At 41.5% G+C, this 24,307-nt stretch overlaps 1 protein-coding gene across 1 annotated transcript; it reads right to left on the reverse strand.

The window, feature by feature from the left end:
- Positions 1-1,255: 1,255 nt before the first annotated feature.
- On the reverse strand, positions 1,256-23,002 carry lmln (leishmanolysin-like (metallopeptidase M8 family)). Its single transcript, XM_061724396.1, has 16 exons — positions 22,669-23,002; positions 19,474-19,577; positions 19,206-19,236; positions 18,390-18,472; positions 17,389-17,506; positions 17,100-17,278; positions 16,916-17,021; positions 15,410-15,504; positions 14,080-14,197; positions 12,799-12,906; positions 12,493-12,680; positions 12,055-12,187; positions 10,593-10,752; positions 6,660-6,790; positions 4,339-4,549; positions 1,256-2,994 (listed from the first exon to the last, which is right to left on the reverse strand). Exons 1-16 carry the CDS (start codon positions 22,792-22,794, stop codon positions 2,894-2,896), a joined length of 1,992 nt encoding a protein of 663 aa, XP_061580380.1. The 5' UTR covers positions 22,795-23,002; the 3' UTR covers positions 1,256-2,893.
- Between the last annotated feature and the right edge of the window lie 1,305 nt (positions 23,003-24,307).

The following is a 24,307-nucleotide window of genomic DNA, read 5'->3' on the forward strand; positions in this document are numbered from 1 at the left end:
GCTCAGAGCAAACGAGGTAATTTTTTTCTTCTTTTTTTTTAAACTTAAATGACCTTTCAGGAGGAGGCTGACAAACTAAATCAATCTCTGCACTGCAGTCTGCCTCTCTTGAAAGTTTCACATTTTTACTTGCATTTAAAATGTTCTGCATAAAAAAAAAAATCCTTCAAGCTTATAAAACTTTAAACAATTGCCACAAGCTGCCACTAGAGATCACCAAACTGCAAAGATCCCCCTGCGGTGTCGGTCACAGGAAGAAAACCGTCCTTTCACTTCAGGAGAATGCTCAACATCAAGTATTCACAGCTATAAAATCATTCAGTTCAACGTAAACTTGTGACCACATGACTTTTTCAGGTTCCCCCTGGTTCATATTTGGCTTGTTTGGATATGGCGGGCAGCCGTCAAAACAAACAAAAATAAGCGGAACAAGTTCTTTTGATCGCCGTATGCCTGTGATAGATGAGCTTTGTGAAGCCTGGTGATCCGGAGATGAAGAGACAGAAAATGAGTAGAATCCTGAGGGAGTGAAGACGGTTCAGCTGCATACAGGAAAAGGAAATGATCCGTTCACACTCCACATTTGAATGAACAGCCGTCACTGTTTTCATGCACTAAAGTAGCCAAATCACTGCCGCAGCACTACTCTGTACTGCTCAAACACGCCCATATACGCTACAGAAAGGAAAACTTTAACAAGAATACAACCCAACTTCAAACACAACTTCGGTCTTAAAAAACTGGACTAATTTTCATTCAATTGCCTAAATGAACATTGTACGACGGAGTATTAGGGCCAAACTAAGAAAAAAAAATTGAAATTACGAAAATAAAGTCATAATAATATGAGAATAAAGTCGTAAAACTACGAGAATAAAGTCATAATGTTGCGAGAATAAAGTCGTAATATTACGAGAATAAAGTCATAATGTTGCGAGAATAAAGTCGTAATATTTTGAGACTAAAGTTGTAATATTACCAGAATAAAATTGTAATATTAAATATATTATAAATATAACTTCACAAGGTGCTCAATATTTAACATCTTAACACAGGGAGAAGATGCTCTTCCTGTTAGAGTTCTCATAAATTAACACTTTATTCTTGTAATATTACGACTTTATTCTCATAAATTACGACTTTATTCTCGTAATGTTACGACTTTATTCTCCTAATATTACGACTTTATTCTCGTAACGTTACGACTTTATTCTCGTAATGTTACGACTTTATTCTCGTAATGTTACGACTTTATTCTATTACGACTTTATTCCTGCAACATTATGACTTTATTCTCGTAATTTTACGACTTTATTCTCATTATATTATGACTTTATTCTCGTACTTTTTTGTCTTAGTTTGGCCCTAATACTCCGTCGTAACATTGGGACCAAACTGACCCGAATAGAAGATGACCCTCATCATCTTTAAAAAATGCCAAAACACCTGGTTTGAGTTTTTTGGATCCAGGTGTGAGCACTGTTTTCTGTAACGTAATCACACGGGGATGAAAACACAGCAGTCCGTCTGCAGAGTCTGTCGGAGGTGCAGGAGGAATCTCATCATCTCCTGCCCTCGAGCCTATTGAGCTGCATCATTAATCTGCACCAGCTGAGACTGGATTTACTCTCTTCAAAGGCTTTCAGATGAGCGACGGCTAGTCCATCACTTACACACCCTTCGCTTAGAAAAGCAACTGGCTTTCTTGGACTGTTGATGTTTTGAAGGCGGTCGCAGCACATTCTGGGATTTTTCTTTTGCTCCTTGTCAGTTGTTTTACAACTACGGTTTATCATCATCTCAGTAAAGCTAGCGACACTTCCTGCCCCTCGTCTGCTCTCGTTCCCTAATCTGGGCCCCTTTGTTCAGGAGGCTCAGCATCTTCCTCTCAAACCGCCTCCAACTGTCAGGAGTTTCTGTTTAAACCTTTGATCATGAGACACATTCACGTTACAGGCGCCGCACCAACGGCTGTCAGTAGGGTTATCAGTTCTTTTGTTCCTCAAAAAAGTAAAAACCATTAACAACTAAAATAACATGGACTGTAGCAAATCTTTCTGCAGAAATATCTCAGAAATATTGATCTTTTTCACTTTTTTAGTACCATACAGTATTATAATGCTAATTTAACACAATTTACACAGCAAACACTCAAATCTACCAAGTCAAATACAGTCCAGCTAAGTCTAAATGATATTCAAAAAGATTTTAAATTCATGCATAATCTACCACATCTGCTAAAGAAAACAACTTCATTTACCAAGGTATTTTTCCTCAATCTCCTCCTCCCAACTGATCATGATCAATATCGATGGATTTGCTGATCCGTGTCACTGATTACTTGTTTGCTTTTGGACACCTACACACACGGCATTCAAGTCTACTTGGGTAAATCAGGCGTCTCTAATTACCCTCCCTGATTATTGTGACCAGCATTCTCCTTTCTAAGAGACTGTAATCTGGTTACTGAAGTGCATGTAAACATAATTAGCACCTAAATGGAGCTTCAGGAAAACGGACCTCCGACAGTACCGAGAAATGCAGTTACAGCTGTGTGATGACCACAAAATGAACTTAAGAAAGGGAAAGAAAGAAAAATGGGAGAACAAACAAATGCCCGATGAATGAAAGAAGGGATAAAAAAACATACATCAGGAATAAAAAACACAAAGAGCTTTTTCAAGATAAAGCAAAACAAAACATAGAAGGAGAAAAGTGTCCAGGCCAAATCCTCAGAGGATTACAGTACAGAAGAAAGTTCAGCTACCTTAGTGTGCAAGTGTGTGTGTGTGTGTGTGTGTGTGTGTGTGTGTGTGTGTGTGTGTGTGTGTGTGTGTGTGTGTGTGTGTGTGTGTGTGTGTGTGTGTGTGTGTGTGTTGTGTGTGTGTGTGTATCAGCTGCAGTGGCAGAGCAGCAGTCCAGCCACTAGAGGGAGCAAATTGAGCAGAAGGAGCCACAGAGTGATGGCCAAACCTGGAGAGCTGGAGCACGGATCTAAAAATCAAACAAGACCCAAAAGAAGTGTTAACTGCCACTAGATTGTACTGAACCGCACACACGTATAGACACAAGATAATAGCTCATTCTGCATGTGTCTAATGGCGCTTTTACACTAGTACCTACTCAGCCCGACACGACACGTCTTGCCCTCGTTTCTTTTCAATACCCAGATCAGAAGTAGGAGGTTGGAGCTGCTGTGACGTTTGCAGCCTTGAGCAGACGTGGACTGAGAAAGCTCCTGGTAGATGTTTTCATTCCTCGTGGCCCCATCTAGCTCTCTCTGGATATTTTCCTCACCACCAGGTTTAAGAAGGTCTCCACCTCAGAATTTGACTACGGAACATTTCTGTGCTGCCATTGTTCTTCGAAAAAAATGAACAAAAAGCCACAAGTCGCTCTTGAAATGATGTCACATCCTGACTCAGACATCTGATTGGCCAACCCCCCCGACCAGTCGTGGCCTGTAGTGTGATGACGTCAGATACAGCCGACTCAGCCCTTAGAACCTTGGCAGAGTAGATACAGAAAAGTATCTACTCGGCACGTTAGACCCCTAGTGGGAAAGAACCAAACCGAGTGGAGGCGAGTCGAGTCGGGCTGAGTAGGTGCTAGGGGTGTAACAATATATCGTGCCACGAAATTTCACGATACAAAAACTTCACGATACGTGTCGTGGAGGTGACAAACTGTATTGCGATATTGGGTTTATTAATATTAATCTATTGTGTTGACTAGAAATTATAGTCCCTTACATCAGAATATAAAGAATGTATATATAAAATAATGAACCCTGAATTACCAAAATAACCTTCTTAACAAAAAAAAATCTCCTCTTACACTTATAAGGTGAGCATGAATCAATCTTTTTTATGATGTAAAATTGTATGTATTCATTTACTTTTATTTATTTTATTTATTTATTTATTTAATTTTAGTTGTTAAATTTCTGGAAAAGAAAAAAGTCAAATCATACATGAGAGAAACTATTCAGTTTGTGGAAAAATATTTGTACTTGTATGAAACTGAAGATGCATAATGCAAACCTGACATTTACTTTTAGTTCAGTTCGTGGAAAATGGTTGGCCTGGCTTTCTCTTTAAAACTTAAACAGTTATAAAGCATTACAAACTGTAACAATATTGTTTTGTATTTTATGTCTTTCAAATAAAAGACAATTTTTTCCAGTCATATGTTCCTCATTCAAGGTTGTTAAAAAAATACTGCTATAATATCGTATCGTAATCGTGAGATTAGTGTATCGTTACACCTCTAGTAGGTACTAGTGGAAAAGCACCATAAGTAATAAAGGGATGGATCTCTGGTGTGAGCAGCACTGACCGAGGGGGTTGCTCCTGGAGGTGTTGACAGGCGGGAGCTGGTGGGGGAGAGCGCAGTCGTCGCAGAAGTCGGTGCAGGCGGGGCACATCAGGACGCCGTTGTAAACCCAGTCCTTCAAGCGGACGCTGACGCTGAGCAGCTGACCCTTGTGGACGCACCGGAAGGAGCGATCCTGAACGTACACCGTCAGGCCCTGAGCGGAGCACACCACCTGCACGGGGAGAGCGCAGCAACAACACGGCGCACCGTTACCTCTGTTCCATGCAGACGTCCTTTTGAAAGTTATTCAATATAATATAATAGACGCGTGTTTAGCACATAAACACATTCAGAATGATCGCCTGTCGGGATCATCAGTGAACATCTGCTTTTTCAGTTAAATGCTACGCTCGCTGGATCTCTCAAACCCTGTCTATATGTTTATAAAATACAAATGTCAGCTGATTCATTATGCTGATTTTGCATCCATTTGTTGGAGAGAAATCACACGACCACTTGATTATTCAGACGACTGAATGAGCTTCACATCTTCAAGCATCAAGCCAAAAGTTTACATGTGTACAAAACAATCCATATTATGTGTTAGTTTAAAATGAAGCACAGGTTTTGAGGATGCAAAACCTTTTTGTTGGTTACAAGGTTACCACTCCAAACAGCTGATGAGGTAAACTGTTTTTACTGTTTAAGGAATATCTCTAAACTAAGAAAAGTTGTTTCCAAAAATGATCTGGAGGTAATTATTCATGCTTTTGTGTCATTTCGTTCAGATTACTGTAACAGTTTGTTTTCTTGCTTAAACAAGAAAGAACTGTCTCGTCTTCAGCAAGTCTAAAATTCTGCAGCAGAGCTGCTGACCTGCTCTAATAGAAGGGCTCACATCACCCCAATTTTAAAAACTCTTCACTAGCTCCCCCTGTCCCTTTTCGTTTTAATTTTAAAATCTTGGTCCTGACTTTTAGAGCTCTGCGTGGTCAGGCCCCCTCCTGCATCAAGGACCTACTATCCCTTACACTCCGTCTCAGCGGCTGAGGTCATGTGACCAGAGCCTGCTCGAGGTCCCTCGTACCCGCTTAAGGAGAGCGTGGAGATCGCTCCTTTTATTAGTGACCGAGCACCAACAAGGCTTGTGCAAAGCCCTATTGAAATCGGTACGATTATTATTTTTCTTATTTTATCTGAAAACAATTGCGTTTTTGAGGCGCATAACTTACTCGAAAAGTTGTGAAACTTGGCACGCACGTCCCATGTGGCAAAAATTACATATTCTAATGGTGTCAAAAAGGGGCGTGGCCTAATGGCTCAACAGCGCCCCCTAGAAGATTTTGTGCCTCAAGCCCCACAATACCGTTTGAGATAGCTACACGAAAATCGGTACACACCTGTATCATGTCGCAACTTAAAGAAAAGTTTCTTGGTGCTATGGCCGAAACCGAACAGGAAGTCGGCCATTTTGAATTAATCGTGTCATTTTGGCGCAATTTTATGCCATTTTCACGTGTCGTACTTTAACAAACTCCTCCTAGCAGGATGTTCCGTTCGACATAAAACTCGCTCAGGAGACACAAAAGACGTTAACGATGAAAAGTTATCAAAATCATGAGTTTTCATGAAATGGCGTGGTCGTGGCGCCGCGTCAAACTTCAACGCTAAACAGGAAGTGATACTAGTAGCTGATTGGCTGATATGTGATTCTGCTATAACTTTTGAATGGTTTGACATAGAGAATTGTGGGTGGTGTCATCGGACCCGGTTTTGAGTCCTTGACCTCAATTGGTGAAAATTGCGCGCGAGGGCCTGTTCATCGCTGCTTGCAGCTTTAATTTATTATTGATGTTTTATTTTTGTGAAGCACCTTGTGACATTCTGTTGTCTGTGAAAGGTGCTATATAAGTAGAATTGACTTACTTACTACAAGTTGACAAATCATGGTCTGGTTTAACATTGGGGGGTTTCACAAGATTGGTTTGAAAAACTCTTAGCCAGCAGAACTGCTGATTAGCATGTGGCCAACTGAACTGCACTTTAACATGTTACCTAAACTGTGACATTTTGAATTTAATCTGCAGCTTTGTTCAAAGTTGAATGTGATTGCAGAGTCCCGAAAAGAAAGCAGGTTAAGCTGATTCCCAGCTAAACTGAGTGCCAACTATAAATATGCACGGGGCCAGAGTAGTGGTGCTTTCACCAACTCCCAAACCAGGAGCAATCTTCAGGGAGAGGAAATGTGCTACATTCTTAAGATTTAGAGCACATCTCCTGTGCTGAACCTGGGCTTAAGTGGGCTCATTCAGTAACACGTTACACATGAGACTGTCAGAAACCTTGTAGCAGCCGGAGCCCCAGTCCGGGTACGTCATCTTCCGGGTGCACTGCTCCATCACAAACGCTGACTTCTGGTACAGACACACGGAGTCCGGCCCGTACTGCTCTGCTCCGTAATTCCTCCACCAGTCTGAAACCACCCACAAAAAGTTCACACATCACACACACGGCATCAGCGTCAACAGCACGAACAGCTGCTCAAAACAGATGATATCCACAGCTCAATAGAATAACTTTGGAACTGCATTTAGTCATTTATCGGTTGTTTTTTCTCCAAACCGGCTCACAAGGACTCACTAGGGCACAGTGGCGTCAATTCAGTGGAAGCTAAGGTATGGCAAAGTTCACAGAGTCACAGAACTTAACTAGAGTATCAATCAACACGTCCAGCAAATACTCATCACAGAAATCTGCTATGGAGCTTATGTGTGGTCAAGAAAATTGGAACTTTTTCAAATGCAGTCTCACTCACTGCAAAAACTCAAAATCTTATTATATTTGTCTTATTTCTGGTTAAAATGTCTCATTTTTAGTCAAAAAATCTTTTTACAGTTAAAACAAGAGTCATCACCAGAAAAATAACTTGTTATTTGACCATTTTCAAGTAAATTTTCACTTGAAATAAGTAGAAAAATCTGCCAGTGGGACAAGATTTATCTTCTCATTACAAGCAAAAAAATCTTGTTCCACTGGCAGATTTTTCCACTTATTTTAAGTGAAAATCCACTTGAAACAGGTGAACATGGTTGTTTTGGAGTCTTGTCTTAAATGTAATGAGATTTTTTTTACTAAAAATTTCACATTTTAACTAGAAATAAGACAAATATTCTTGTTAAGATTTTGAGTTTTTGCAGTGTATAATAACTAGTGAAATTGATCATGTTTTTCTGATTTGCATTTGTAGTTATTCTATATGTATTAAAGGGAAAGTTTAGTTTTTTACACCCTGGACCTTATTTCTGGCATTTTTTATGGTCGTATACTCACCCAGAAAAGTTTGGTGTCATTTGGAGTCCTTCGGAAGATATTAGGAGTTTTGTGCGAACCACTTATCCATATAATGGTAGCGCCATCTCTGTGCGCGCATCGCAGACACAGCTCTGTGTACAGCTGGAGTTCGCTACTGTTAGTTTACTGTTAGTTATTTGAAACATGTCTGAATATTTGTCAAATTCTGAGGTTGTGGACGACGGCTTTGAATATGATGGATGTCCTTACCGTTTTGTACCGTTTTGTACCGTTTTGTCTTTCCGGGATGCGCGCACAGAGATGACGTCATGCAGGTCAGAGGTCTTGTTTACAAACTGATTTATTTGTTACACACACAGCCCCGGATGCAGACAACAGGTCCTGGAAGATGCCCAGAAGCAGATCTAGTGATTCATAAAAGAAATGAACGAGTTTCGCGGCAATAATGTGTTATTTAGACGCTGCATCGTCTGTGTCCCGCTGTGCCCAATTGACGCCCCTGCTAGGGCATACTCATTAGCCCCTTTCACACAGAGATTCCGCAATATTGGTGTAAAGAAGTCCTGCCAATACGCCGCCTTTGTTGGTTCACACAGAACCATACAACGCCGGCATAACGCCGCTCCCATCTGTAATTTCACACAGCATGCCGGCGTTCCGCAATCAGAGGCGTGACGACAGCGTCAGTCCGACCGTCATGTCAGCGGCATGCCGGCTGTGTCATTCACACAGACCCCGTTTCGGCTCTGTGACTACCTCCGCTGCCGGCTTATTGGTGGGGCCACTTGGCCCCCCCCATTCCGCCTCCGTGACTTTCACACAGAACAGCGAGGCGGCTTAAAGGCGCAACGTTCCCGCCTCGAACTGGCTGTGTGAAAGGGGCTATAAAGTTTAAGGACGTTAGGAGAGGAGACGCTCTTTAAAGCGGTATGCCCCTGCTCTCAAAGCAGTTGGTGGCTTATCGCACCAGCATGGAAGCACAACAGAGAACAATCCCCATGGATCAGATGGTCTAGAAGACGCAGGACACTGTACGACTAAATGGAGACAAACCCCACAGTCACTCTGTCTGCTAAAGAGACAGTGGATTAAGAGGATTTCCTCCACATGGCTTTGCGGCATCCCGCGGAGAGGTGAAGGGATGAGGACGTTTGACTTTGACAAAGCTGGATTTATACATCTGCATAGCAGTTACGTAGGTAGGCTACACACGGCACCGACGTCCTCTCTGGCGTTTACACTTTATCGTTTAAGTTGCCCTATAACACTCTGATTGTTCCATATCTGACCTACTGTGTTGAAGTTTGAGGATATGCCTGTAAAACATATATTCAATCAATTTTCATTCAGCAAAAAAGAGCCATAAGAATAATCAGTAGAAAACGATATAAAGATCCAACAAATCCATTATTTCTTCAGTTAAAATTGTTGAAATTTCATGAACTAGTAGACTATAGTATTCTGCAAATTATGTTTAAAGCTCATAAAAAAACTTTACCAATCAACATTCAGAAAAGATTTGAAAAAAGAGAAAGCAAGTATAACTTAAAAGGAACAGAGATTTTTTTAAAACCAAGATTCAGGACAAAACTGATGGAACGTTGTGTTTCTGTGAAAGGAATCAGTTTATGGAACAATCTGAATAAAGAAAACAAAGAATCAAAATCAAACATTACATTCAAAAGAGCAATTAAAGCCTCTATGTTAAGTAAATATAATGAAATATGTTAGTTAAGTTTGACATACCCATAGACCATGGTAATTTTATTTTATTTTTTTATTTACTTAGTTGTTGTTTTTTTTTTATTTTTAATTTATGTTATTTGTGAATTTATTTCTTGGAAAAAGGGGCAGATTAGATAAGATTTTTCTTCTTTCTGCTCCATTTTCATTCACAATTTATGAACATTTGAATTTGTATTTGTATTGAATTGTTTGTTTTATTTTTTGATTTAAATAAAGAATAAAATGAAATGAAATGAAATAATTGCTCCACCAACCGATAGGCAGTGCAGGTTCTCTTACTGCAGCACCGGAGCTCTCAGCGCTCACTTTCCTTTTGTTTACTTCCTGTATGTAAAATAAAGTAGAGAGGCTCTGCGTTGCAACGCTGTCAGAGCCTAAATCAGGCTTCACATCTGAAGAGAGCGGCACGTCAGGCTGCATGTTAACCTACACCATCGGGTTTATACCCACGCCGTAGCTACAGCGTAGCCTCATTGAAGTTTCTCTGTTGAACTGATGGTGTCACAATGCAGAGCCTGCTTCAATGCGGGCCGTAAGAAACATGATTGGTAGATTTCTTAGGCTTTTTTGGGGATTTCCTGATGCTTCTTTGTTGGTTTCAAGTTGGGTAAGAGGATCATTTGCTGCACCGTCTTCAAAATCAACTGATGCTCAACATTTATCAGCTACAACTTGCATAAAATATGCTTTACTTGCTCAGTTGCCATGTCTGACCGACATACAGAAAATAAATAAAAGGAAGCTCTGGTGCTGCAGAAAAAGAACCAACACTGGTGTAATTACACAGCAAACGCAAACAATAAAGGAGATGTGTAAACGCCAGAGACGGCCTTGGCGCCATGCGTAACCTACGTGCATCGATGCTACGCAGAAGTATAAACCAGGCTTAAACTGTAGAGTACAGATAGCAGAGTACAGATAGCAGAATAGGGCAACATTAAAAGCTATCAGTATGTTACAAGCAAAGTGCTTCCTGGATGGTTGAACCACTTCTCTTCACCCTCATCACATATGAGGCACATTTAAAAAATAACTACAATGCTCCCAAACAGCAAGCAAGTATCCATCACCAGGCAAGGATGAGAAATACAAATCAGATCTACGTCACTGATAAAGGACTGAGCTATATCAATAGCAAAGTTATGATTCTTGCCTTCCCTTTTAAAAGGCATTAGATTCCTGACAGTTTTGTGGTAATGGTAGAAGCAGGAAGGTACCTGGCTGGTTCTCAGACACCCTGCAGTACGAGTTTCTCTGGTATTCTCCACTCAGGTGCCAGCTGAACTCCTGGCTGAAGGGACAGTAGTCAGCAAGCTCCATGGCGCCCCCGAAGTATGACAGCTGATCTGCAGCCATGTCCGGGATCCAATCAAAATACTGAAACATAGAAACAAACACAGATATACTTAAGCTAGAACATTCTTTACACAACATTAAAAAAAAAAAAATAATAATTATTGACTCATCTGATCAACTTTTGGTTCATTTTATTCCCTTTATGTTTTATTTCTTATAGTACAAGTATTCTTAATAATTGTTAATAATTACACGTTTAAGTGTATGCACGGATAAATCTGTGTTGTTTTTTTCCCGGATGAGAAATTAATGTCCAGTCCTTTTTTCTTTGTTTTTTTTTTTAGTAAATGTATCAACAGTAAAAACATCAATGAGAAAAATCCAGCTTTTCTTCTGAAGTAAGAACATCATGATGATTTAATCACCTAGAAGCATGCTCTGTTTTTCACTTTGAATACACAGTAGTATTCTCATAAATACCCATTTGTTCTACATTTATGATCAAAAATACCTTCACAGGCACACGAGAAACTGAATTCAGTACTTGTTAGGTCACCCTAGTGAGCATGCCCGAGGTCAGGAATCTCACAAAGGCAAACAAATATAAACCTAGGAGAGCACATGATATGCAGCCTCTGCCATCTATTACTGTTCAGTTATGTCACTCTATGCAGTCGATGTTAGTTTGTACAAAGACTTTATTCATTCAGCTGCATTCAGCTTGTTTTAGTGGCCATTATGTTACTTTAACCCTTGTACTGTCTTCGGGTCAAAATTACCTAATTCTCCTATCCTTCTTTCCTCCTGCTCTCTCCTTCCTTCTTCCCTTCCTCTTTTCTCCCTCCCTTCCTTCCTTCCTTCCTTCCTCTCCTTCCTTCCTTGTTTTCTCCCTTCCTTCAATCCTTCTTTTCTCCCTTCCTTCAATCCTTCTTTCCTTCCTTCCTTCCTTCCTTCCTTCCTTCCTTCCTTCCTTCCTTCCTTCCTTCCTTCCTTCCTTCCTTCCTTCCTTCCTTCCTTCCTTCCTTCCTTCCTTCCTTCCTTCCTTCCTTCCTTCCTTCCTTCCTTCCTTCCTTCCTTCCTTCCTTCCTTCCTTCCTTCCTTCCTTCCTTCCTTCCTGCCTTCCTTCCTGCCTTCCTTCTTTCTTTCCTTCTTTTCATTCTTCCTTCCTTGACCCGAAGACAGCACAAGGGTTAAAAAAAATTAAAAAATGTAATGTTGTTAATGTCAGATCCGACAGACATCTTTCAAGGTGACACAACATGTAGTTTACACCTGTCAGGGCTTGTCAGAACGAGAGTAAAAGTCCTGGTTAAACCTCAGATCCACTTCTTCTTCTATTAGCGTTGTCCCAAAGCCCTGGCCAGCTCTCGTGGGTGTGTGTACCTGGTACTCCAGCGGCAGCTCCGCAGCGTATTTCTGGAGGTTGCAGACAGCCACAGCCAGCTGGTCCTGTCTGCAGCTCAGCTGCAGCGGTGACGCCCGCACCGTGTCGCAGTACGGGGTCACAGGGTGTCGCCTGAAACAACAAGAACAATACGTGTGACATGAGTAAAGTGAGGCACCACTTGCTCCGATTCTTCTGCAGGACAAACTCCAAACGTCTGAAAGTATTATATAAGCAAAATAAACTAGGTACTTTTCATGAATGAGTGCTTGTTAATGAAAATCTAGCCAAGCAAAATAAAACACACTTCTGGGAACTTGTTGACAGTCTGTGACAACAATTTTTTTTTTCAAATCAAATGTGAGTTTTGCTTTTAGCCAAAAAATAAAAGATTAAAAATATCATCCAAAGAGAACTTTGACGGGAGTGGATGTGACCTCTGACGCTGCCTCTCCATCCAGAACTTGCAGCTCTTCATGACGAAGTCACAGCCGAGGCCGTGGCCCCAGTCCAGCCTCTGAGCCAGGCTGTAGTTGGCCCGGTACCAGCCGCTGTCCTCCATGATGGCCAGCGTGAGCCGGGAGAACACCCGGTTCTGGGTGTGGGAGCCCGTCATGGCCTCATTCTGAAGGATGGGAAAAGGAAATAAAAAATGAATAAAAAAAAGATAAAAACAAATGTAAAACAAAACAAACAAAAGAAAGTAACGCTATTTTTCTACAGGAAAGCTGTCAAGTGTGAACCTCCAGGAGTCTCTTCTCCCAGTGGTTGAGTTCAGTTCCAGGTCCTCCCTGGTTCTCCAGCTCCATCCCCTCCAGGATGGGGCAGTTAAAGTGTCTCCGTGCCTCCTCCTAGGTAAGAAAAGACATAGAGCTAAGTTAAGACCAAATAGACAACCTCAGCTACCAAAATGACACAAAACAATAAAAGATTATTATCAATGAGATTATTAAAAAAAAAGACAGGTATTACAAAATTCAATCAAGGAATTTAAACCCACTCAAACACACAGCTGAAGCATCGCTGCTTAGACATCATAGCTCTATCACTTTTTAACCCTTGTGATGTCTTTGGGTCAAAATGGCCCAATTCTTCTATCCTTCTTTCCTCCTGCCATGCTCTCTCCTTCCTTCTTCTTTTCCTCTTTTCCTCCTTTTTTACCCTCCTTTACTCCTTTTTCTTCCTACCTCCCTTCCGTCATTCGTTCCTTTATTACCTTCTTTGCTTTTCCTTCCTTCTTTCCTTATTTTATCCATTCCTTCCTTCTTCCCTCCCTTTTTTCTTTCCTTTTCTCCATTCCTTCCTCCCTCCCTTCTTTCCTTTCTTTCTCCCTTCCTTCCACCTTTTCTCCCTTCCTTACTCCCTTTCCTACTTCCTTCCTTCTTTTCTCCTTTCTTCCTTACGTCCTTCTTTCTTCCCTTCCACCTTTTCTCCCTTCCTTACTCCCTTTCCTACTTCCTTCCTTCTTTTCTCCTTTCTTCCTTACGTCCTTCTTTCTTCCCTTCCACCTTTTCTCCCTTCCTTACTCCCTTTCCTACTTCCTTCCTTCTTTTCTCCTTTCTTCCTTACTTCCTTCTTTCCTCCCTTCCATCTTTTCTCCCTTCCTTACTCCCTTTTCCTACTTCCTTCTTTTCTCCTTTCTTCCTTACTTCCTTCTTTCCTCCCTTCCATCTTTTCCCCCTTCCTTACTCCCTTTCCTACTCCCTTCCTTCTTTTCTCCTTTCTTCCTTACGTCCTTCTTTTCTCCTTTCTTCCTTACTTCCTTCTTTCTTCCCTTCCACCTTTTCTCCCTTCCTTACTCCCTTTCCTACTTCCTTCCTTCCTTCTTTTCTCCTTTCTTCCTTACTTCCTTCTTTTCTCCCTTCCTTACTCCCTTTCCTACTTCCTTCCTTCTTTTCTCCTTTCTTCCTTACTTCCTTCTTTCCTTCCTTCCTTCTTTTCTCCCTCCACCCTCCCTTGACCCAAAGGCAGCACAAGGGTTAAACTGTGGATTAACAGCGTGACCTCCGTCATCAGCTTCTTACCACGACGCGGGGCGTGACCAGGATGTGCACCTGGTGTCGCACCATCACCCCTCCCCTGATGTCCCACAGTCTGGTGACCCTTCTGATCACCGCGTCGCTCCACTGGTACAGACCCAGGCTGAAACACACGTTTAGCATCAGGTAAAGCTGTCGGTGCCTGCAGACGTGTCCTTACAGAACAAACTCAGACGCTTTCTAACACTAAAACAGAGGAGCAGCGCTGACGACTTGTTCACTGTAAGTTTTCTGAGCTCCAATAACGGAAAAACAGGATAATCAACTTCAAACTGGGAAATACTCAAAACATGTCAATTAAAAGTTGTACTTTCTAGGTGGGATATAAAACATTAGATTACACAGAACATTAGCTAGTGTCTTTCTTAAATAAACTAAACGTTTTCAGAATAAAGTGGCACCAAATAGTGACATTGTGGGGTTTTTTGGGGTTATTTTTAAGATTTTTTGAATTTTTATGCACTTAAAACACCCAAATACGTGTTCTTTTCCTTTTATGTCAAGACAACTTGGTATTTGGTGCAGAATGTCCCCTGACATGCTCCGTATTGGGTGAGCAAACACACATCTTTGTTGACTACTGTACTCATGATCATTATCTCTGAATGGAGATTGTTGTTTTTTAAACCAGCTAAAACAAATAAAACCTTTAACGTGCTTTGTGCGAGGTAAGATGTGTGCGTTTTTTTTTTTTTTTAACATGGCAAGGTACACACACACACACACACACACACACACACACACACACACACACACACACACACACACACACACACACACACACACACACACACACACACACACACACACACACACACACACACACACACACACACACACACACACACACACACACACACACACACACACACACACACACACACACACACACACACACGGATATAGAAAAAGTAAAGTTGCTGTTCAACAGCTTTAGTTTGTCTCTTTAGTAATCAGATCTTTACAATCCCATATAATCTATCATCTTCTCTTTAACTTTCTCGTATCATGCTATCATATAACTGAACTTCTTGAAATGCTATCAAATTAAACCTGCTATATATGACAATTCTCCAGTAAATGAATCCAAACATCTTCATGTCTGCATAGTGATATCAAGCATTTCAGGCCACTGCATGTATTTTACAGAAGCATCGGTGGATCTGCTCGCTGTCACTCACCTGACAGCTGACTGTACAAGGTGGGATGCATGTTTACTTGTGTACAGGTGGAGGATAGGATCTGATTAAAAGTGATTCCTTTATACACACGGGAACACCATTATCAGGTAACATTTGGGACACATGTGAATCACCTTTCATTAAAGGCAGGCAGGCCACTAGCGAAGCGAGGCGTCAGGGGTTTGCCCTCGTCGTCATGGTAGAAGGCGAACAGACCAGCTGAAAACCCCTGGAGGACAGAGAAACAACTTCAGTGGCTATGTTCCTATCTCCAACCCTTATACACAAATATTCCCAAACCTCACCACGCCAAAAATGGATGGAAATGTTTGGTGAAGGTCATGCAAGTTATGGATCAGCGTTTTCAAGCTATGACACACTGTTATTTTGCAACAAACATAAAAAGCTGATGAGTGGTGTAGCCTATAAACCGTTTCACTCCTTCCTTATTCAATAAAACAACATATCTTGACAACAAAATATTAAAGAGAGACAAACAACATTAGGAAACAGATATTTTCCCATTTTGCTGGTGTATTTATCCTCCACTGTGTACTCATCATGGATTTATTAAAACAAAACAAAAACAGTGACAGATCAATACAGCTGCAGTGAATCATGTGAATCATCTTTTCCATCTTTCATTATTTGCATTTATTGGCTAGAAGTACTCTTGTTCTTCGAGCTTATCCTGATAATAATCAGCTCATTCTAATCAATTCTAATTATTTACACGAGATTCTCCACTCATGAAAACACATTTGTATTCCAAGCTGAATTTCCTCCAACGGCTCAGCAGAAATATTAAACAATGGAACTTTAAAATATGGCCTCATCCCTAGCCACCTAAAATGGATATACATTTCTGGCAGTTACTGGTCACTGATTACATGCAGAAGTCTGGCTTCTGAGATCGGATAGCAAGTGTAACCATTTCTTTAAAAAAAAAAAAAAGATTATATGCCAAAAACTTGAGTCACCACAAATCAAAAACAAACAAAGCTATGTTTAGTACAAAGCCAATCAAAGGCTGGTTAGATAGTTTTTCTCCACAAATTAGGCACACTGGTAGGCCACTCTCATCAGAGGTAAATGCAAAATTAATCTGCCAAAGGCATCATTGAATGTTTGATTTTCTTCAGATATTTTTCTTTTCTTACATTTCTCGCCGGCTCCGGAGCCGCGGGTTGCCGACCCTTGGTCTAATGCAGGGGTCGGCAACCCAAAATGTTGAAAGAGCCGTATTGGACCAAATACACAAAAAACAAATATGTCTGGAGCCGCAAAAAATGAAAAGTCTTGTATAAGCCTTAGAATGAAGGCAACACATGCTGCATGTTTCTATATTAGTTATAACTGGGGGAAGATTTTTTTTTCATTATGCACTTTGAGAAAAAAGTCGAAATGTCGAGAAAAAAGTCGAAATGTCAAGATTAATGTTGAAGTACAATCTTGAGAAAAAAGTCGAAATGTCGAGAAAAAAGTCAAAATGTTGAGAAAAAAGTCAAAATTGGCCTAGCAGGAGCCCAGACCTCAGTCAGTTACATCAAAAAAGACACAAAAAATCTAATGTTGCTTCAAAACTGGTTCATCTTTGATGTTTCTAATAAACCTTTCACTGCAGTTATAAAGTATTTTACCAGAGCATGAATGATCTCATGTTTGACGGTGGACAGCATCCCTTCAAACTCTCGAGGCTGAGAGGAGATCATGGTAGGACACAAGTTGGCATAACCTGCAATGGGCCTGAAAACACACACACAAACACGAACATCAGTGATTTATTTTATCCTTGTAATGTTTGCAGTACGTGTGCTGTCCCACCTGTCCAGCTCTGCCTCTAGCTGGCAGTAGGCAGCGTAGGCCACGACGTTCTCCTGCCCACAGCGCTCCGTGGTGATGCCGCTGACGTACAGCACAAAGTCCGACCCCCCCACCCCGGGGCCGTCTGGGGGCCCCGTCGGGCCGCAGGACTTCCCAGACTCACTGCACACCTTACATTGCTGAAACAAGAACAAACCCAGCACGATTAGACAAAAAGACCAAACTCTAATGGAAGAACTCTTTAGTCCTCAGCAACGCTGTAATAAATGTGCCTGTGGCACGTCCTGACCTGCAGGTGGTGGTGTGGCACGGTGACGGGGCCACACCGAGTAACGTCTGCACAAGACTCCTGGCAGTAGCGGTGAGGGTCATCTCTCTTCCACAAGTACTGGTTGGTTGCACATTGTCTGAAACAACAAAGATAACAGACACAGATGCTGAGTCCCTCTCCTGCTTTAGCTTTGTCCTCTGTTATGCATAAAAACAGTCATTTCAAAAATATAGTGCCATTTAAATCGTGCCAAAAGCGGATACATCCACTGCAAAGTAAAGATGAAGGCTAAATCCTACAGGGACTGACCACTCGAGAACATCAATAACTATTTTAGTGAGAGAAATAACATCATTTTCAGTTTGGGGGCTTGAAAACAATTAGTTTGGTGCAACATGAAAGAAGTTTATAATATCATTCTGAACTTAAAGGGGACCTATTATGGCATCTAATACCTATTTTAAACAGGCTTTGAATGTCTTAAGAACAAGCTGTTGATTGTTATTGCTAAATAAATTAGAAATTCAGCCTCTGAGCCATGTCTTTATCTTCCCATTCTCAAACCTCATTATCTATGCAGGATTCTGAGTGGGCAGGGCTATGATAATGAGGCTCTGTGCTGATTGGCTGCCTGAATGACGCGATACACCGCTACGGAAAAATGGTGGAAGCTCCGGCCGGAGTTAGTTGTGGGCGTGGTTTCACACATCGGAGGCCATCCGTTGTAAATCGCTCCCATCGTTACGTAACGAAAGGGAGCAGAATCTAAACGGCTCATAGATCCACATCACACTAATGGATCATCCGGGCGGCTGTACAGACACTGCAGAATTTGGTTGCTTTCCTCTTTCTCTGAGTTGGCAGGCTGAGGGGAGACCACTTTATATATGTTAAAGCAAGAGAAAACGTGATTTTCATAATAGGTCCCCTTTAAAAGTAAAATTCAGCAAACTCTTAAGTGAAAAAAAAAGTTCCTGATAATGGCTTCTCAAATACGGATGAGAGCAGAGGTCACATACCTGCTGAGCAGTATAGGTCTCACCCTGCGTCTGACACTGAAGGCCCTTTCCAGGTAGCCAATAGCCTGGGGAAACAGCTTATCCTGCGGAGGAACAAGCACAGAGGAACGTCTCAGACTGTAACACTGCTGAAAACACCAACACCTGGTAGCATAACACCCTGGAATACAGTCTGGAATCAGTTCAACCACAGCAGCTCAACAAATACATGCTGGCTAGGGTTGCACTTAAAACTCGTCACAAAGTTTGGAACCCAGCAACTGCAGCGACAGTTGAACACTCAAGCCCAGGAAGACGTGCTCAAGCTGCAGAATGAAAGATGTAAACTTTGCTGAAGGGAGATCACAAAAAGATATACTTTGTCCTACAGTTTTATCAATGAGTAGCACCAACATGGAGGGATTTCTGCCTCCCATATACATTGCAACAGAATACATGACCTCAGAGTCCTGATCTTAACATGATGTGTCACACTGGGGCTGGATGAGCAGATACAAGAAAGTATAACAGCTTAGGCAATACAAGAACTATGGCAGTTTCTCCTGTAAATGTGGAACAATTAACCTGCAAGTTATCTTGGGGGTAAAAAAAAAAAAAGAACCATTTCTGCATTTGGTTTCTTTGCCTTTAGTTCACTTTGTATGAAAGAGATAACTGATCAGATGCAGTGATGGGAACACTGGGTGTCACAAATCCAAACCCAAGCTTGAAACATCCCTTCACATGTCTTGGGGTGACATCGGTGGTGTCACTGTCAGGAGGTTTAGAGGTGCAGTTTATTTTTCTGTTACTCTAACAAAACAGACGTCTTCTTACCTTCACCAGCCTCCTCTTGTCTGCTGGAAGCCTGTCGGGAAAAAGCACATGAGCTTATGGAAGAAAGAAAAATGCTGAGAGATACATGGTGCATTTGGACACAAGCAGCACCAGAATCAGAAATGTGCTGTATCAAATGTCAGACTGCACCCTTAAAGTTGTAACATAAAACATCTCTTCCATGGTAATGCTTATATTTACTTCTCAGAGCTTCCTTACACTGTACCCGTTTATGTAAATGAATGCAAAGAACTGCAACAGAACCTACTGGTCCACACTTTTGTCATAGATGATCTTTATCTTGAGCTGCAAGTCATCAGGGGAGCTCCTCTTACTCAGACGTTCAGGCTTCAAGTAAACACGATGGATAACCTAAAGGAGGCCAACAGACACTATAAGACCAAGGTTTCAGGCAAAGTTAGACAATGTTGGGTTCTCAAAAATTAAATACATTCTTATCTTTACATGAATGGATTAATTATTTCTATGTCCAAAAAGGTGAGCTTTTCTAACATGTCTAAAGTATGATTGGTCCCTCTAGGAGAACCGGACAGAAGGGGCCACTTCTGACTAAACACACCTACCACAGATAATATCATGATTTCTAATCCGAAACCACTGGCAGATACAGTCACCGTTTATCATTAGGTACACCTGTTTAAAGGCTTGTTAATGCAAATATATACATCAGCCATTCACACGACAGCCTCTCAATCCATTATTCAGACATGATGACGTGACAGGAAAACTTGCTGATGTGCAAACCAAGTATCAGAACGGGGAAGGGAGGGGATTTAAATTACTTTTTTTTTTTTAATATATATTTTTATCCCCGATTCTTTCCCATTTTCATCACCCAGTGCTCCTACCTAAGTAACAGTCCTGGGCATTGCTCCCTCTACCAACCCCGGGAGGGCCCTGCACTGAGCTCAAGTCTCCTCCTTAACCTGATGAGTGAGCAGGCCGCTTCTTTTCACCAGACAAGGTGGGGTTTCTCCGGCCGGACGTAGCGCGTGGAAGGATCACGTTATTCCGGCCAGATCTTCCCCACCCCATTTGACGCCAGAGGGGGCATGTATAGCCCAGGACTGTTGCATGTTTTTGTGAGGGTAGCTCCCATTAGCTACCCAGGGGAACACGGGGAGAACATGCAAACTCCACACAGAAAGACCCTTTCACCAACCCCACCCAGGGTCTGTGGGCACTGAAGTCATGGGGGAACTAACACGCACTTCAGCGCCCACAGCGTCCCCGGCAGGAATTGAACCCAGGACCTTCTTGCTGTGAGACCGTGCCCCCTGATTTAAGTGACTTTGAACATGGCATGATTCTTGATGCCAGACGGGTTGGTCTGACTATTTCAGGACCTTTGATCTGCTGGGATTTCCACACACAAGCAAATCTAGAGCTTATAATCTAAAAAAAAGGGAAAACATTTAGTGAGGGGCAGTTGCCATGCTGACATCAGAGGACAATTGGCAAACGGGTTTGAGATGAAAGAAGGGCAACAGTAACTCAACAAACCACTCATTACAACCAAAGTATGCAAAATACCATCTCTGACTGCACTACACACTGAACCATGAAGCAGATGGAGAGATGGCTACAGCAGCAGAAAGCCACACAGTGCCACTCTTGTCAGCTGAGAATGGGAAACTGAGGCTACAGTTTACACAGACTCGCCAAAATTAAACAGTATAGGATTGGAGTAATGTTGCCTGGTCTGATGAGTCTGGGTTTCAGCTGTAAAATATGTGGTAGAGTAAGAAACAACCAAACATGGTGGATCCAGCCTGCCTTGTACCAATGGTTCAGGGTGCTGATGGAGGTGTAATGCGTGTGATATTTTGGGGCCTTTGTAACAGCTGATCATCTTTTAAAAGCTACAGCCTACTCGGTTATTCTTGCTGACTCTTTATGTCCGGTGTCCCTATTTTCTGATGGCTACTTCAGACAGGATAATGCACGTCACATAGCTCAACTCATCTCACAGCAGTTTCTTGAATATGACTGTACTGCACCTGCCTGTACAGTCATAAGATCCATCTTAATCCAACCTTTGGGAAATGGTGGAACGGGTGATTTGTATCATGGATGAGTAGCCAACAAATCTGCATCAACCATGTCACATTATCATGTCAATTTGGACCAAAACCTGTTTCCAAATCCTTCTTCAATCAAAGTTGTTTAGAAAAAAGTCAGTTCTGGAGGCAAAAGGGGTTTCAACCAGATACTAGCAAGCTGCACCTAATGGTGTGGCTGGTGAAGGTACACTGGAAGTCAGATGATCTTGTCGTAGTTTATGGTTGAAACCATCACATAAAGGTATAAATACATACACAAATATGTAAAAAGGGAAAAAAAGGATAATTAGATATATTGAATTTAATGTCTTTTATTGTCATTATACATTGTATAACGAAATATTAGTTTCTCCTGTGCTTAGTGCAAAACAATTAAAGTAAAAAACAAGTAAAAAGTGTAGACATGCAAAATAATGATATAAGAATCAAAAGATAAACTCTTTAAAATTGTATCGTAATTGTATCGTAACTGTACATATATGAAAATCCCAGCTCCTAGCTCCTATCTCCTAGCCTCTAGCCCATAGGTCCTAGCCCCCTAGTTTAGTTTTAAGTTTAGTTTTATTTAGCACATACAATAAAAATAACATCACACAAATAAGTGCATTTAAAAGAAACAGGGAGGAGCGAGCAAGCCAGTAGGCTTATGAGGAGCCCCCACCTAATAACATTTAACAATATAGTTATGAGGATAGAAAATCATAAAATTAAAAAAAATAATACATTATAAAAATTGCATGCAGAACATGAATGAAAATAAAAAAAATACTGTTGACCTATAAAGACATGATCACGAAAATATGAATATTATGCTGAACAAATGGCAACACAGAATATGAAGTACAAAAGAAACATTAACAGTGGGGAAAGCAAGAGCTTTCTTGGCTACCTAGCCCCTAGCCCCTAGCTCCTACCCCCTAGTTCCTAGTTCCTAGCCCCTAGCTCTTAACTCCTAGCCCCTAGCCCCTAGCTCCTAGTCCCTAGTCCCTAGTTCCTAGTTCCTAGCCCCTAGCTCTTAACTCCTAGCCCCTAGCCCCTAGCCCCTAGTCCCTAGTTCCTAGTTCCTAGCTCTTAACTCCTAGCCCCTAGCTCCTAGTCCCTAGTCCCTAGTTCCTAGTTCCTAGCCCCTAGCTCTTAACTCCTAGCCCCTAGCCCCTAGCCCCTAACTCCTAACTCCTAGCTCCTAGCCCCTAGCTCCTAGCTCCTAGCTCCTAGCTCCTAGTCCCTAGCCCCTAACTCCTAACTCCTAACTCATATCTCCTATCTCCTAGCTCCTACCCCCTACCCCCTACCCCCTACCTCAGCCCCTCGGTTATAATCATTACATTTCCGGTCGGCAGCTGCTCATCATGGGTGTATTATTATATTAACCTGCTCACCTCACTGGGGGACGGGGCTCGGTGCTTGCAGGGACCGTGACAGCCCGCTGACACCGCCAGCAGCAGCAGGGGGAGCAGCAGGATCCAGGGCACGGAGGGCGGTCCGTCCCTTAGCCGCGGCTCCATCCTCCCTCCTGCCCGGCCACCACGGCTCGGCAGCCCGCGGTCAGCACGACTCCCGCCGGTCTCGGTCCGGTCCCCTCGGGGCGCGGTTCAATCATCGCTTCCGGGGTAATCACAACATATTAACATTCTTGAAGAATGTAGATGGTGAATCTGAATAGTTTGTAACAGAAGCAGCTCTGGGGGCAGCAGGACCGCCGGCCGGTGAGAGCTCTGACAGCTGTGAGAGGACCCGGATGTTGCTCTGCTGTCACGGACCAGGGCCGGAGATCGTCTGTAGAGACCATGTATTACTCCAACGGAAATTATGACTACCGGTGTCAGCAACAATCCCAGCACTACAAAGATCGTCTGTTAATATAATGAGTTACTCATAACAGCGGATGATTTTTTTTTTTTTATTGACGGATCTACAGGACTGTTTTAGAAAATTAGAATATTGTGATTTTCTGTATTGCAATTACAAAAACCAAAATGTCATACATTCTGGATTCATTACAAATCAACTGAAATATTGCAAGCCTTTTATTATTTTAATAATGCTGATCATGGCTTACAGTTTAAGAAAACTCAAATATCCTATCTCAAAAAATTAGAATATTCTGGGAATCTTAATCTTAAACTGTAAGCCATAATCAGCAATATTAAAATAATAAAATGCTTGCAATATTCATTTGATTTGTAATGAATCCAGAATGTATGACATTTTAGTTTTTTTTAATTGCATTACAGAAAATAAAGAACTTTATCACAATATTCTAATTTTCTGAGACAGTCCTGTACAGAAAAGCAGTTCTCGAGTTGTAAAAATAAATCAGGGTGGATGGTGGATTTTATCATATGGGGACAGATAATTTGTGCTGATTACAAATAATATAATATATTACAAATAATGGCACTGACCAAAACACCTGCAGAAATACTGCAGGAATGACATAGCAGCAGTTAAATGCAGCCTTCTGTAAGCTTTAAATATCCACTGGGCTTACATCAAATACATCAAAACACAACAATAAAAAACACTTTTCTGAACTTATCAATATGACTCTGTCCTTCACAGGATAAGTAAAATGGATCACTGCAAAAACTCAAAATCTTAACAAGAATATTTGTCTTATTTCTAGTTAAAATGTCTCATTTTAGTAAAAATAATCTCATTACACTTAAAACAAGACTCATCACTGCAAAAAACAACAATTTTCACCTGTTTCAAGTAGATTTTCACTTGAAATAAGTAGAAAAATCTGCCAGTGGAACAAGATATTTTTGCTTGTAATGAAAAGATAAATCTTCTCCCACTGGCAGATTTTTCTACTTATTTCAAGTGAAAATTTCCTTGAAACAGGTGAAAATTGTCAAATAAGTTATTTTTCTGGTGTTATTTTTCTGGTGATGACTCTAAATGTTGAAATAGCAGTAATACCACATTCATTGATGAAATGACATAAGGGAACGGTGCAGGGGGGGGGTAACAGTTTTACAGGGGGATGATTTTGACCGTTTTTATTTTAGTAGA

The sequence above is a fragment of the Cololabis saira genome, chromosome 6 (assembly GCF_033807715.1).
Source record: "Cololabis saira isolate AMF1-May2022 chromosome 6, fColSai1.1, whole genome shotgun sequence".
Lineage (NCBI taxonomy): Eukaryota > Metazoa > Chordata > Actinopteri > Beloniformes > Belonidae > Cololabis > Cololabis saira.

What these genes read in the sequence shown, in the direction of transcription:
- lmln (XM_061724396.1), bottom strand. Translation starts at nt 22,794, where the DNA reads ATGGAGCCGCGGCTAAGGGACGGACCGCCCTCCGTGCCCTGGATCCTG. An exon ending in AGACCTATACTGCTCAGCAG is followed by an intron (nt 17,507 to 18,389) that starts GTATGTGACCTC and finishes TTGTTGTTTCAG; the next exon opens with ACAATGTGCAACCAACCAGT. An exon ending in ATGGAGAGGCAGCGTCAGAG is followed by an intron (nt 12,188 to 12,492) that starts GTCACATCCACT and finishes TTGTTGTTTCAG; the next exon opens with GCGACACCCTGTGACCCCGT.